At 39.6% G+C, this 13,480-nt stretch overlaps 1 protein-coding gene across 2 annotated transcripts in view; it reads left to right on the top strand.

Annotated features, from left to right (window-relative positions):
• Positions 1-13,480, top strand: part of BAG4 (BAG cochaperone 4) — a 42,414-nt gene that overhangs the window by 5,672 nt on the left and 23,262 nt on the right. The window contains exon 2 of one of the 2 annotated variants that reach the window (XM_081221203.1): positions 12,214-12,321. The exons of the other annotated variant lie outside the window; for it this stretch is intronic. Within the exon in view, the coding sequence (XP_081077329.1) occupies positions 12,214-12,321 (108 nt within the window). The remainder of the gene's footprint in view (positions 1-12,213; positions 12,322-13,480) is intronic. 2 annotated transcript variants of the gene reach the window in all.

The raw sequence follows: 13,480 nt of genomic DNA, 5'->3' as shown, positions 1-13,480 counted from the left end.
GAGCTTTGAGATCTAGGATGGGTGAGAGAGAGAGAGGACCCGGAAGACAATGAGCGAGAATACTTGGATAGAAGGAAAATCAGAACGTCGTGTGATACAGACCAAGCGAGGCCACAGGTATTTTGCAGGTGAGTGATATGAGAACTGAAGAGAAGCAGTTCGATTGGCAATTAAAGAGGTATCATTGATTTTAGTGGTGGGAGTTTAAAACCGTATTTAAGTAATGAATGGGGGGTTTGGATGGCAGGAGAAGTGGTGTAAACTGTTAGTAAATGAGAAGGTGGTCACTTGACTGGGAAGCAGGATTGAGGGAAGAATTTTTAGGATGAGATGGCTTGAGGATGTTTGTAAGCAGAAATCGACAGTAACACAATAATAGTGGGGGACTTTAACACCCCGCTTAACACCAATAGACAGATCATCCATACAGAAAATAAATAAGGAAACACAAGCTTTGAATGACACTATAGACCAGATAGACTTAATTGATGAGAGTAAGCTAGTAGATTGAGAAAAAAGATGCTAACAAAAGAATGGCATATGGCTTGGGGAGAAGCGAATTAAGAAGTGAGGAAGAGCTGAGAAACCTCTCCCAGAGCTAGACGGGGAGAAAGGAAGCTTTGAGTTGTAAGAGAGGGGCATTGGAGGAGTTCCTGGCTCCTGATGTCCTTGTCGATGAAGAAGGAGGCTAGGTCATCTGAGGGTAAAGGAACTGGGATGGGATACACTGGGAACTTGATATGGTAAATGTTGAAGCAGGTGCTGGGGGAAAGGAGGCACTGTGGGGAAGCACGGAAGAGACCCAAATGAGGTTAAAGCTGAGAAATTTGTGATGATGGCCAGTACAGGAGCATAAAGTGCTTTTTAGTGATTTTGGAATATGTCGCTATAAAAATAATTTGTAATGTAGTTTTCTAATAATTTTTTTTGTCTAATTCTTACAAAACATATAAACAAACTTGTAAATGGATCTTTGGTAGTACCAGCACTACTGAGATTCCTCTACTGTTAGATTTGCTTGGGCTGGGGTTATTTTTTGGAGGCATGGTGGCAAGTCACTTTGTAAACCATACATCCACTTCTTATGAGACTAGATAGTTCTATGATAAACATGAAAGGTGTTGACTCCAACCTTCACCTGAGATATAGGTATTTCTTCTCAAAAGAGAAGAAAGTAAATAAATTTATTATGTTCTTGCATAATTTTAATCAAATTTCCTTTGCCACAAAAACTTTAATTCACATTATTCCTACTTGTGAAAACCTTTTATCATATTTGTTTAGTTTACATCATCTTTTATCATCACCTTTGTCTAGTTTCAGACAGCACATAAAAAGTTTGGAGAGACTTCGGCACATGATAAAATCGGCAGTTTGGTCTATAGAACAGCTGTCAACTTCAGCCAGCTTCCTGTGAAACCAAACGCTATTTCATAGGATTAGTGTCATGTTAGGAGGGCCTTGAGCTGCAGGCTTTCATTGTTACTGGGGATATTTTTAGATTTGTTCCATTTTGTCCAAAAGGGGGGAAAAAAAGCAAAGGCAGTCTTTTTAATTAAGACTTAATAAAATTAATAATTTTTACTGCTTCATTGAGGACATTCTTTTTTTCATATAAAAATTATGATATATTTACATATTGTAAATTTTACCATTTTTAAGGTATAGTTCTGTGAGTTTTGACAAACACATATGGTTATGTAACCAGTACCACAATCAAGGTATAAATATTTATCCATCTTTTAAAAAAAGGACTCCTAGGATAAGATGGAAGATGTAATTTTTATTCATCTCTAAACCCCATTAAAATTACAGAAAGGGAACTGTTTCTTACTGTTTTTTAAAGTATTTTATGAACTCATTTACATAACATATGTATGTATGTGTACACATATATATATTCAGTATTTTGAATGTGTCTCAATCAGTTGCTGTCATTCTTTTATTGCTTAAATGATCCCATATGATGCCAATGGGAGCCCCCTCTTCTTGGCTTCTAAGTCCTTTTGACATGACCCGTTTATTTATTTATTTATTTATTTATTTTTTTAACGCGGGCCTCTCACTGTTGTGGCCTCTCCCGTTGCGGAGCACAGGCTCCGGACGCGCAGGCTCAGCGGCCATGGCTCACGGGCCTAGCTGCTCCGCGGCATGTGGGATCCTCCCGGACCGGGGCACGAACCCGTGTCCCCTGCATCGGCAGGCAGACTCTCAACCACTGCGCCACCAGGGAAGCCCCTGACCCATTGATTTTTGACAGCTTCTTTGATTTCTGGTACAAGATATGCCAGGCTTATTGTATAGTCTGGCCCAGATGTTAAAATCAGCCATTCTTTTAAGAAACCTTGTTTTTGTTTTGTTTTGTTTAGTTTTTTAATTGGAGAATTTTATTTAGAAGCTATATATGTCTGGATCCAGGCAGGAAAACAGAACCTACACTAGTTCTTTTAAAAGAGAGAATTTGATTTAGGAAATTAGTTAAATGGGTATTGGAGATCTGAAAAGGTAAAAAGAGAAAATGTAACACAGAAGATAGTTACTGCAGGAAACAGCCTCAATTCCTGGGGCTGGGGAATAAAGAGAAGAGGTTGGGGGTATTAGAACCTGGAAACTTGGAAGAATGGCCTGGTATAGCTGGCACCGAGGAGGCACTGCCGAGCTGGTGCTGGTACCTGTGAGGGAGTTCTCGGGAAACCAGGAGTCTGCAGACTCTGCTGACTGATGCTGCCCCCAGGTTGAAGGGCTTTGCTGGGCTGGCACTGGCAGGAACGGGAAGCAGGCGAGCAAGCAGGAGGGAGCAAGTCTATTCTCCCCTCCTCTAACCTAGTGCCCCCTATTGGCAGAACCAAATAGTGAGCAAGTGGCAAAGAGAACTGTTTGCAGACTCCTGATCCTGCATCTCAGAGCCAGTTACAGAATGCTGTGTTTGGAGCTGAGGGCCAGTCGCTTAATAACTGGTACAGAAGTTACATTTGGGTGCTCGGTATACTGATTGCTGTTGTGTTGTCATTGCTTCTAGACCTTTTCAATGGACAGAGTTATATAAAATAAGTATTTAAAAAATTTTTTAGGGCTTCCCTGGTGGCGCAGTGGTTTAGAGTCCGCCTGCCGATGCAGGGGACACGGGTTCGTGCCCCTATCCCGGAAGATCCCACATGCCGCGGAGCGGCTGGGCCCGCGACCCATGGCCGCAGAGCCTGTGTGTCCGGAGCCTGTGCTCCGCAACGGGAGAGGCCACAGCAGTGAGAGGCCCGCGTACAGCAAAAAAAAAAAAAAAAAAAAAAAAAAAAAAAATTTTTTATTGGAGTGAAGTTGATTTTCAATGTTGTGAATAAGTATCAATATTTTAAAATAGAAAAATAAATAAGTTCATATTTGTGTTAATTCAAATTTAATGTCATAGATTATTTTTACTTCTTAGATTGTATTTATTACTTTTGTATGGAAAATTTTGGTTCCTAACAATATTAAGGTAATTACAAATACTTGTACAATCCTACAATAATATATAAAATAAGTTCAAAATAATGGCAGGTTGCAGCTCTGGCATGACAGCGTGAGGAGCTCTGTGGGCCCAGTCCTCAGTGAAACTGGTGAAAAATATTTTTAAAAAACAACCAAATTAAAGTCTCTGGAAATGGTCTTAAGGAATTTAGCAAATGAGGAAACATTTATTTTTTAGAAAGTTTACTCAAACTCGGTAAGAACAGTGAGATTCTGTGCCATCCTCCACCTCTCCCACCCCCCAACCCCCAGCTCAGTGAGAGAGAAACTCCATCAGACTGGAGCGGCAAATAAAACAAAGTTTCTTCGCTCCCCAGGTCCCAGTCCTCCTGGGTGGGCAGCACATCGACATTGCTCATCTTGCCCCCAACTACTGTTGCAAAGGCCACGTTCCGGGCAAGTGTGGCCAATAGTGGTGGTTCCTACCCATGCCCTGTCCCTACCTGTGGAATGGAGGCTTTACCTTGGGTAGGGCACTGCTGAGAACACTGGGGCTCTGCTCACCCTTACCCTGGCTTGTAAGGCAAGCTGGGAAGGCCTGAGGCTACTGCCCTTTCCCCCCAGGTGCTCAGCTTTTAAAGCAGGGGTGTCTCAGAGAAGCACACCATTGTCCCCAACCCAACTGCAGAGTGTAGCTCAGACATTTTATCTGGAGGCAGATACAGGCTGTAAAACCGGTAGCTCCTACTCTTTTCCCAAAGGAACTGACTTTATTTGCATCAGAATATGGAGAAGCTGAAGCCGAAGGAGGTTCTCAAAAACTGTGGAGGGTGTCGTGAAAGGCATTTGGGAGATCAGTAGGTTCACTGCAGATACAGACCAGGCTGCAGGCCAGCCAGTTTGCTGGAGAGAACTAGGGAAAGAGATCACTGGGAGGGGCCCTCTGGGGTCGGAACACATCTCAAACACTGACTTTGGGAGGTGTCCCTTCCAAGGAACCCAGATTTGATTGGATCAGTTTGTAGAGCAATTTATGTCCCAAGTAAACAGTAAAGAAATTAGCTGGAAATCTGTGGAGCTTTAACAGCTAGGTGTGGTCAAGGAAAGATAGACATATATATACATATATGTAATACATATATGTATATATACTCATTAAAGAAATTAAAAAGCTGCATTAGAAAATATTCACTTAATGCAGAAGCAGTAAAGGAAGAATAGAGGAACAAAACCAAATATGAGATATAGAAAACAAAAAAATAAAATGGCAGATATAAATCCAACTATATCAATAATAACATCAAGTGTGAATAGATTAAACAATCTAATCAAAGACAGAGATTGTCAGACTGGATTGAAAAAAAGAAGATGCAACTATATGCTGTGTGAGATAATGGGAAAAATATATATATATTGGTCTCTGCCCCAGGTTCCTGGTGTAGAGCTCCTGAAACCCTTGTAAATTCCTAAGTCATAAGAGCACTAGGAGCATCTTTTGTTCTAGTATTTGGTGTGTGAACCTGGTTCCTGACACAGGGCTCCTATATCCATTGGAGTTTCCTGGGTGACAGGAGTGTCTTTTATACTGACAAGGCAACTCTAGGTGTTTTCATGGATGGCTCCTGGATAGGGCTGGTCACCAGAAAGACCAACTCATGATTAGAAGCTTGGAATTTTCAGCCTCATTCCCCATTCTTTAGAGACTGGAGAGGGGTTGATCATGCCTACATGAGGAAGCCTCCATAAAAATCCCAATAGTAGGGCTCCCCTGGTGGCGCAGTGGTTGAGAGTCCGCCTGCCAATGCAGGGGACACGGGTTCGTGCCCCGGTCCGGGAAGATCCCACATGCCGCGGAGCGACTGGGCCCATGAGCCATGGCCGCTGAGCCTGCGCGTCCGGAGCCTGTGCTCCGCAATGGGAGAGGCCACAGCAGTGAGAGGCCCGTATACCTCAAAAAAAAATCCCAATAGTATGGGGTTCAGAGAGCTTCCAGGTTGGTGAACACATTCACATATTGGGAGGGTGACACAGCTAACTCCAAAGGAACAGAAGCTCTTGTGCTCAGGACCCTCCCAGACCTTGCCCCATGTATCTATTCATCTGCCTGTTCATCTGTATCCTTTATCATATCGTTTAATAAATTGGTAAATTTAAGTATTTCCCTGAGGTCTTTGAGCTGTACTGGCAAATAAATCCAAGAGGGAGGAGATCATGGGAACCTCCGATCTGTAGCCGAGTCAGACATAAGTTGTGGGTAACCTGGGGACCTACTACTTGCAATTGGCATCTGAAGTAAGGGGGGGGGTAGTCTCATGGGACTGAGCCCCTAACTCGTGGAATCTAATGCTATCTCCAGATAGAAAGTGTCAGAATTAAGTTGAATTGTGGAACACCTAGCTGGTGTTGCAGAATTGCTTGGTGTGGGGGAAACCCCCCCCACATCTGGTATCAGAAGTGTTCTGAGTGTGGTAACAGTGTGAGGATAAAGGAGAAACGTAGGAGTAGGAGGTTTTTCCTTCTCAGCTGTCTACAGGAGACATACTTCAGATTTAAAGACACAAATGGCTTGAAAGTAAAAAGATGGAAAAAGAAATATCATGCAAACTGTATCTATAGGAAGGCTGGAGTGGCTATGCTAATATCAGACAAAATAAACTTTAAAACAAAAAATATTACTAGGGGGCTTCCCTGGTGGCGCAGTGGTTGAGAGTCCACCTGCCAATGCAGGGGACACGGGTTCGTGCCCCGGTCCAGGAAGATCCCACATGCCACGGAGCGGCTGGGCCCATGAGCCATGGCCGCTGAGCCTACGCATCCGGAGCCTGTGCTCCACAACGGGAGAGGCCACAGCAGTGAGAGAGGCCCGCGTACCGCAAAAAAAAAAGAAAAAAATATATATATATATTACTAGGGATAAAGAGGGACATGATGAAAAGGTCAATCCATCAGGAAGATATAACAATTATAAATATATATGTACCTAACAACAAAATACACAAAGGAAAAGCTTACTGAAATAAAAGGAGAAATAGACAATTCAATAATAATAGAGACTTCTGTGCCCCACTTTCAGTAATCGATGGAACAACTGGACCTAAGATCACCAAGGAAATAGAATATGTAAACAACACCATAAACCAACTAGACCTACCAGACGTCTATAGAACACTCTGTTCATCAACAGAATATACATTCTTCTCAAGTGCACATGGAACATTCTGCAGGATAAACTATATACTAGCCATAAAACAAACATTAATAAATATAAAAGGATAGAAATATACAGAGTATGTTCTCCAACTATAATGTAATGAAATTAGAATTTAATAGCAGGAAAAACTTTGGGAAACTCATAAATATGTCAAAATTAAATAAAACAGTCCTAAAAAACCCAGCAAGTAGAGGAATAAATCAAAAGGGAAATAAAAAAATACTTTGAGATGAATGAAAATGAAGACACAACATACCAAAACTTATGAGATGCAGCTAAAGTAGTAGTGCTTAGAGGGAAATTTATAGTCATAAGTGCCAGTATTAAGAAAGAAGAATGATCTCAAATCAAGAACCTAATCTTCCATCTCAAGACACTGGAAAAAATGAGCCAACCAAACCGAAAGCAAGCAGGAGGAAGAAAATAATGAAAATAAGAGTGGAAATGAGTTAATAAAGAATAGAAAAACCATAGATGAAATCATTGCAACTAAAGGCTGTTTCTTTGAAAAGATCAACAAAATTGATGAACCTTTAGCTAGATTGAACCAGAAAAAAAAGAGAGAAGACTCAGATTACTAGAATCAGAAATGAAAGAGGGGACATTACTACTGATCTTACAGAAATAAAAAAGGATTATAATGGAATATTATGACTAATTGTATGCCAATAAATTAGGTACCTTAGATGAAGTGGACAATTCCTAGAAAGATACAAACTACCAAAACTAACTCAAGAAGAAATAGGAAATCTGAATGGATCTAACCAAATATTTAAAGAACTGACACCTATTCTTCACAAACTCTTCTAAAAACAGAAGAGGAGAGAATACTTCTAAACTCATTCTGTGAAGCCATTATTACCCTGAGAGGAAAACTAGGCAAACACATCACAAGAAAAGAAAATACAGACCAATATCTCTTATGAATATGGATGTACAAAAATCTGCAAAAAAAGCCTAGCGAACTGAATCCAGCAATATATAAAAAGAATTATGTACCATGACCTAATAGGATTTATTCCAGGAATGCACGGTTGGTTTAATATCTGAAAATCAATTAATGTAATACACCATATCATTCAAATAAGAAACAAAACCACTATGATTACCTCAATAGATGCTGAAAAAGCATTTGGCAAAATCCAAAACGTTTTAATGAAAAACACTCTAGGAATTCAAGGAAATTTCCTCAACCTGATAAAAGACATCTGTGAAACACCCACAGCCAACCTCATATTTAATGATGAAAGACTGGATGCTTTCCCTTAAGATCAGGAACAAGACAAGGACATCTGCTCTTGCCACTTCTATTCAGTATTGTACTGAAGGTTCTAACGAGGGCAACCGGGCAAGAAAAAGAAATTAAAAGGCATACATAACCTATATGTCTACATGGAATAGAATTGAGAGTGTCTATGGTCAGCTGATTTTTTAAAATTTATTTATTTTACTTATATTTATTTTTGGCTGCATTGGGTCTTTGTTGCTGTGCATGGGCTTTCTCTAGTTGTGGTGCATGGGCGGCTAATCTTCGTTGCGGTGCACAGGCTTCTTATTGCAGTGGCTTCTCTTGTTGCGGAGCACGGGCTCTAGGCGTATGGGCTTCAGTCGTTGTGACTCACGGGCTCTAGACCACAGGCTCAGTAGTTGTGGCACACGGGCTTAGTTGTTCCATGGCATGTGGGATCTTCCCAGACCAGGGCTCGAACCCCTGTCCCCTGCATTGGCAGGCAGATTCTTAACCACTGCACCACGAGGGAAGCCCATCAATTGATTTTTGACAAGGATGCTAAGACCATTCAATGGAGGGAAGAGTCTATGGCACAACATGACAACTGGATAGCCACATACAAAGAATAAAGTTGGACCCTTACACCATATGTAAAAATTAACTCAAGGGACTTCCCTGGTGGTCCAGTTGTTAAGAATCCATCTTGCAATGCAGTGGATGCCAGTTCGATCCCTGGTCAGGGAACTAAGATTCCACATGCCGTGGGGCAACTGAGCCTGCATGCCACAACTAGAGAGCCCAAGTGCCACAACTACAGAGCCCATGCGCTCTGGAGCCCGTGCACCACAACTAGAGAGGAGTCTGTGTGCCACAACTAGAGATAAGCCCATGAGCCACAACGAGGAGCCGGCGTACCACAGGGAAAGATCCCACGTGCCGCAGCTAAGACCCGATGCAGCCAAAAAATAAATAATATTAAAAAAATTAACTCAAAATAGGTCATAGACCTAAATGTAAGAACTAAAACTATAAAACTCTTAGAAGAAAACATAGGGATAAATCTTCATTTCTTTGGATTTGGCAATGGTTTCCTAGATAAGACGCCAAAAGCACAACCAACAGAATAAAAAATAGACAAATTGGACTTCGTCAAAATTAAGAACTTTTATAATTCAAGGGACACGATCAAGAAAGTGAAAAGGAAGAAAATGCTTGCAAATCAGTTATCAGAAAAGGGACTTGTATCTAGAATATATAAAGAGCCCTTAAGACTGAACAACAAAAATATAAATAACCCAATTTAAAAATGGACAAAACATCTGAATAGACAGTTCTCTAAAGAAGGTGTGCAAATGGCCAATGAGCACATGAAGAAATGCTCAACATCATTGGTCCTCAGGGAACTGCAAATAAAAATCACAGTGAGATATGACTTCACACACACTAGGATGACTATAAAAACAAAACCACAGAAAAAAACAGGTATTGGTGAGGAGATGGAGAAATTAGAACCCTTATACTTAGCTGATGGGAATATAAAATGGTGCAGCTTCTTTGGAAAACAAATACCAGTTTTTAAAATTGTTAAGAGTTAACTGTATGACCCAGCAATTCCGCTTCTAGGTATATAGCCAAGAGAACTGAAAACATATGTCCACATAAAATGTTATTCGTGAATGTTTATAGCATCATTATTCATAATAGCCAAAAAATGGCAACAATCCAAATGCCCAGAATGGATAAGCAAAATGTGATATTTGTATACAAAGGAATATTTTTTGGCTACAAAAAGGAATGAAGTGCTGATACATGCTACCACATAGTTGAACCTCAAAAACATGCTAAGTGAAAGAAGCCAGTTACCAGATATCATATATTATATGATTCCATTTATATGAAATACCCAGAGTAGGCAAATCTATAGAGACAGAAAGTAGGTTAGTGGTGGTGTAGGGCTGTGGGAATGGCAGATAGGAGGGTATAGCTAAAGGGAACAGTGTTTCTTTTTCAGGTTTTGAAATGTTCTAAAATTGGTTGTGGTGATGATCACACATATCTCTATGGATATACTAAAAATCATTGACTTTGACAATTTAAAATGAGCGAATTGTATGGTAGTGAATTATATCTCAATAAAGCTGTTAATACAGATAGTAATATCAATATTATGACTAATAGTTCCCTAATGGATGCAATTTAGGTTTCTTTGCAGTTCATCTGGTCTTTAGAATATATTCCACTAAGTGTGTACAGTCAAAGTAAGATGATTTAAAAGTCATTAGAAATAATTCTTTTTTCTGTATGGTTATGTTACCAATTCGATGTTTAGTTATCTCATCGGTTGATTTTTCCTGTAGTAAAAAACAACTCCAAGAGTTGCAGCTTACAACAATGAATATTTATTTCTTGCTTTTGTTCTGTGATGTCGCTGCAGGGGCTCATCTCCAGGTTCTGGGTTGGGTTCAAGTTTGTTCATGTGTTTTGTTCTGGGACTCAGGCTGAAATGACAGCTCCTATATGGGATATTCTAGTCCATGGTGGAGGGCAGGAGTGCAAATGGGTTCCTAGAATTTGCATTAAGTCCTAAATCCTTTGTTTAAAACTGGCATGCTGTCACTTACCCATATTTGTTTGTTTTGCATACAAGGTTAAATTACATTTTTAAAATATGTGAATTTACACCTGTTCCTCCAATTCGATCCATATTAAGTATAATATGAGATAAAATTATCAGTTGAAAAATGAGGGGTAGGATAAGAGGATACTGGAGATTTGAGGGGACAAGAAGGTGAAATAGTTGTTCTGTGAGTGGGATGAACATACTGAGGAAGTGTAGTGTAGTTGCTAGGCAGTGCTGAGTGTCTGCTTGTGTGAAACCAGAGAGCTTGCATTTCCCTCCACCGATATTTAGGTGAAGTACAGATGTGGAATCAGTGGATCACTGGATTTAAACTGGGTTAGGTTTTTGCAGGTGAGAACATCCGAGGGAAAGAGTGGTAAGGGATTTAAGGTGTTGAGAAGCTGAGTAAGGAAGGAGTGCGGACAGGGTGGGTGGAGAGGTAGTACAAATGTGTGGGGTGCTTCGGAGGATCGGTAGGAAAGGACAGAAACCAAGGAAGTTCTAGGGATTTAGGTGTTAGTTCCCCACTGCTGGAGTGAGTCAGCTTCAACTCTGGTCTTTTCACCTTTTTAATTAAGATTCAAATTCTTGGTAGAGAGAAATCAATTCATTAGTCAAATACCACTTAACGGGGGAAGAGGGGGGGGATTAGTCAGGGGAATTTGCCTGATTGAGAAATTTGGTTGTTAGGATCTGAAGTTGCTAGTTTCTATATTGCTCTAGTTGCTGTATTATGTAAAGGAGATGTTACTTGCCTGGCTTGTATAATGTCATGTGGAATAATTGCATGCTTTGAAAACAAAGTATTATGAAACTGGTAAGTAGTGCAGTTAAGCTCAGATGGTGATAAATTAAATTCTCAGAGACTGCAACTGCCAGTGATTTTCTTTGTGAAACCATATTTGAAGATTTGAAGATCCTCTTTAAGCTTCAAATTAAACTATAAAGCTCAAAGCAAAATAACTCAACTTATGGGATGACAAATGTATATATTAAAACAGCCTGAAAAGTTTTGAGTTGATCTAGTTTCTTATCAGAGTGTATTGGCTTATTGAAAATGATGACACTGACTTTTTGAGGTGAAGTAAAAGCTGTAGAGATTAATGCCATAGCTAGATTTTCTCCTTGGAGTGGTAATTATTCTACGTAATTCCTGATCCTGAGTTAGTTGTGGGCTGCCAGCAGAAACCTTAGCCACAGCAGAAAGTAGAGGAATATGAAAAAACTAGGGTGTGGCCAGGCAAAGAAGTTGAGTATTGAAGGTGTATGCATTTGAAGTAAAGTTTAGTAGTAAAATATTACTTCAAGTTTCAAAGTTGTTGAGATAGGTAAGTATTAATACTACTCTTCTTAACAATGGCAAAGAACTACAGTTGTGCTGCACTAATTAAATTAGTGATGGGTTAGTGATTGGAGAGGGATAAACGAATTGAATGTCTCTGGTTTTGCTAATTAACTTGACATAGTAGATATATCATTTGTTATAATTGGCATAATGCACAAGAATAGTTAATATTTGCTTTGTTCTAGGGCAAGTGATTGACCATGTATCTGCATCAATTTTAATAATGAGTGATTTTAGAGTGGGGTTCCATTGCTTTTTGTCTATTGCCTATTTTTTTCGATACTTATACCTACCTCTATCAACTTTTCAGAATGATGTAAGGATGTTAGTAAAAGTGAATCTATTTTCCTTTTTGTCCTTAGGAGCAGCCACCATATCCTAGCTACAATTCCAACTATTGGAATTCTCCTGCCCGACCTCGGGCTCCTTACCCAAGTACATATCCTGTAAGACCGGAAATGCAAGGCCAGGTAGGGTCTAAAATTGACAGACGTTCTGCATTTTTTCTTACTGAATCGATTTATTTTCAGAACCTGTGGAGATTTCATAGTGAAGGTGTGTGGGCTTTTGTTATATAATGCACTCTATCTTAATCATTTTAATGTTTTTAGCTCAAAGATAAGGAAATATCTAGGCAGATACTACCTATAGCAAAGGTAGCTTGATGCATGATAGATTATTTCTCAGGACCTGGAAACAACAAACGCAAAATGTACTTATTTCTAAAAATTTGACCTTTTATGGAGCTATAATTGACATATAACATTATATTAGTTTCAGGTGTACGGTGTAAAGGTTCAATATTTATATACTTTCCAAAATGATCGCCACAGAAGTCTAGTTAACATCTGTAACCGTACAGTTACAAAGTTTTGTTTTCTTGTGATGAAAACTTTTAAGATATACTCTCTTAGTAATTTTCAAACATTACAGTACAATATGTTAACTATAGTTACCAGGCTCTACATTACATCCTACGATTTACTTATTTTATAGCTGGAAATTTGTACCTTTTGACCCCCTTTACCCGTTCCTGCACCCCAGCCCACTGCTCCACCTCTGGCAACCACCAGTCTGTTTTCTGTATCTATGAGTTGGCTTTTTTTGTTTTTTTAGATTCCACATATAAATGAGATCTTATGGTATTTGTCTGTGTCTGACATTTCATTTAGCATAATGCCCTCAAGGTCCATCCATGTTGTCCCAATGGCAAGATTTCCTTCTCTTATATGGTTGAATAATACTCCATTGTGTATATATATATATATATATATATATCACATTATCTTCATCCATTCATCCAGTGATGGACACTTAGGGTGTTTCCATGTCTTGGCTGTTGTAAAATAGTGCCGCAGTGAACATGGGGTGCAGATATCTTTTCGAGTTAGTGTTTTTGTTTCCCGTGAATATATTCCCAGAAGTGGAATTGCTGGATCATATGGTAATTCTGTTTTTAGTTTTTTGAGGCATCTCCATACTGTTTTTCACAGTAGCTGTACCAGTTTCCATTCCCATCAACAGTACACAAGGGTTTCCTTTTCTCAACATTCTCATCCAATACTTATTTCTTGTCTTTTTGAGAATAGCCATTCTAACCGGTGTGGTCGTATCTCACTGTGGTTTTGA

Source organism: Mesoplodon bidens, assembly GCF_964165515.1.
Source record: "Mesoplodon bidens genome assembly, chromosome: 20".
NCBI classification, from domain to species: Eukaryota; Metazoa; Chordata; class Mammalia; order Artiodactyla; family Ziphiidae; genus Mesoplodon; species Mesoplodon bidens.
The sequence above is the reverse complement of the archived record's forward strand: the minus strand, read 5'-3'. Positions and strand labels throughout refer to the sequence as shown.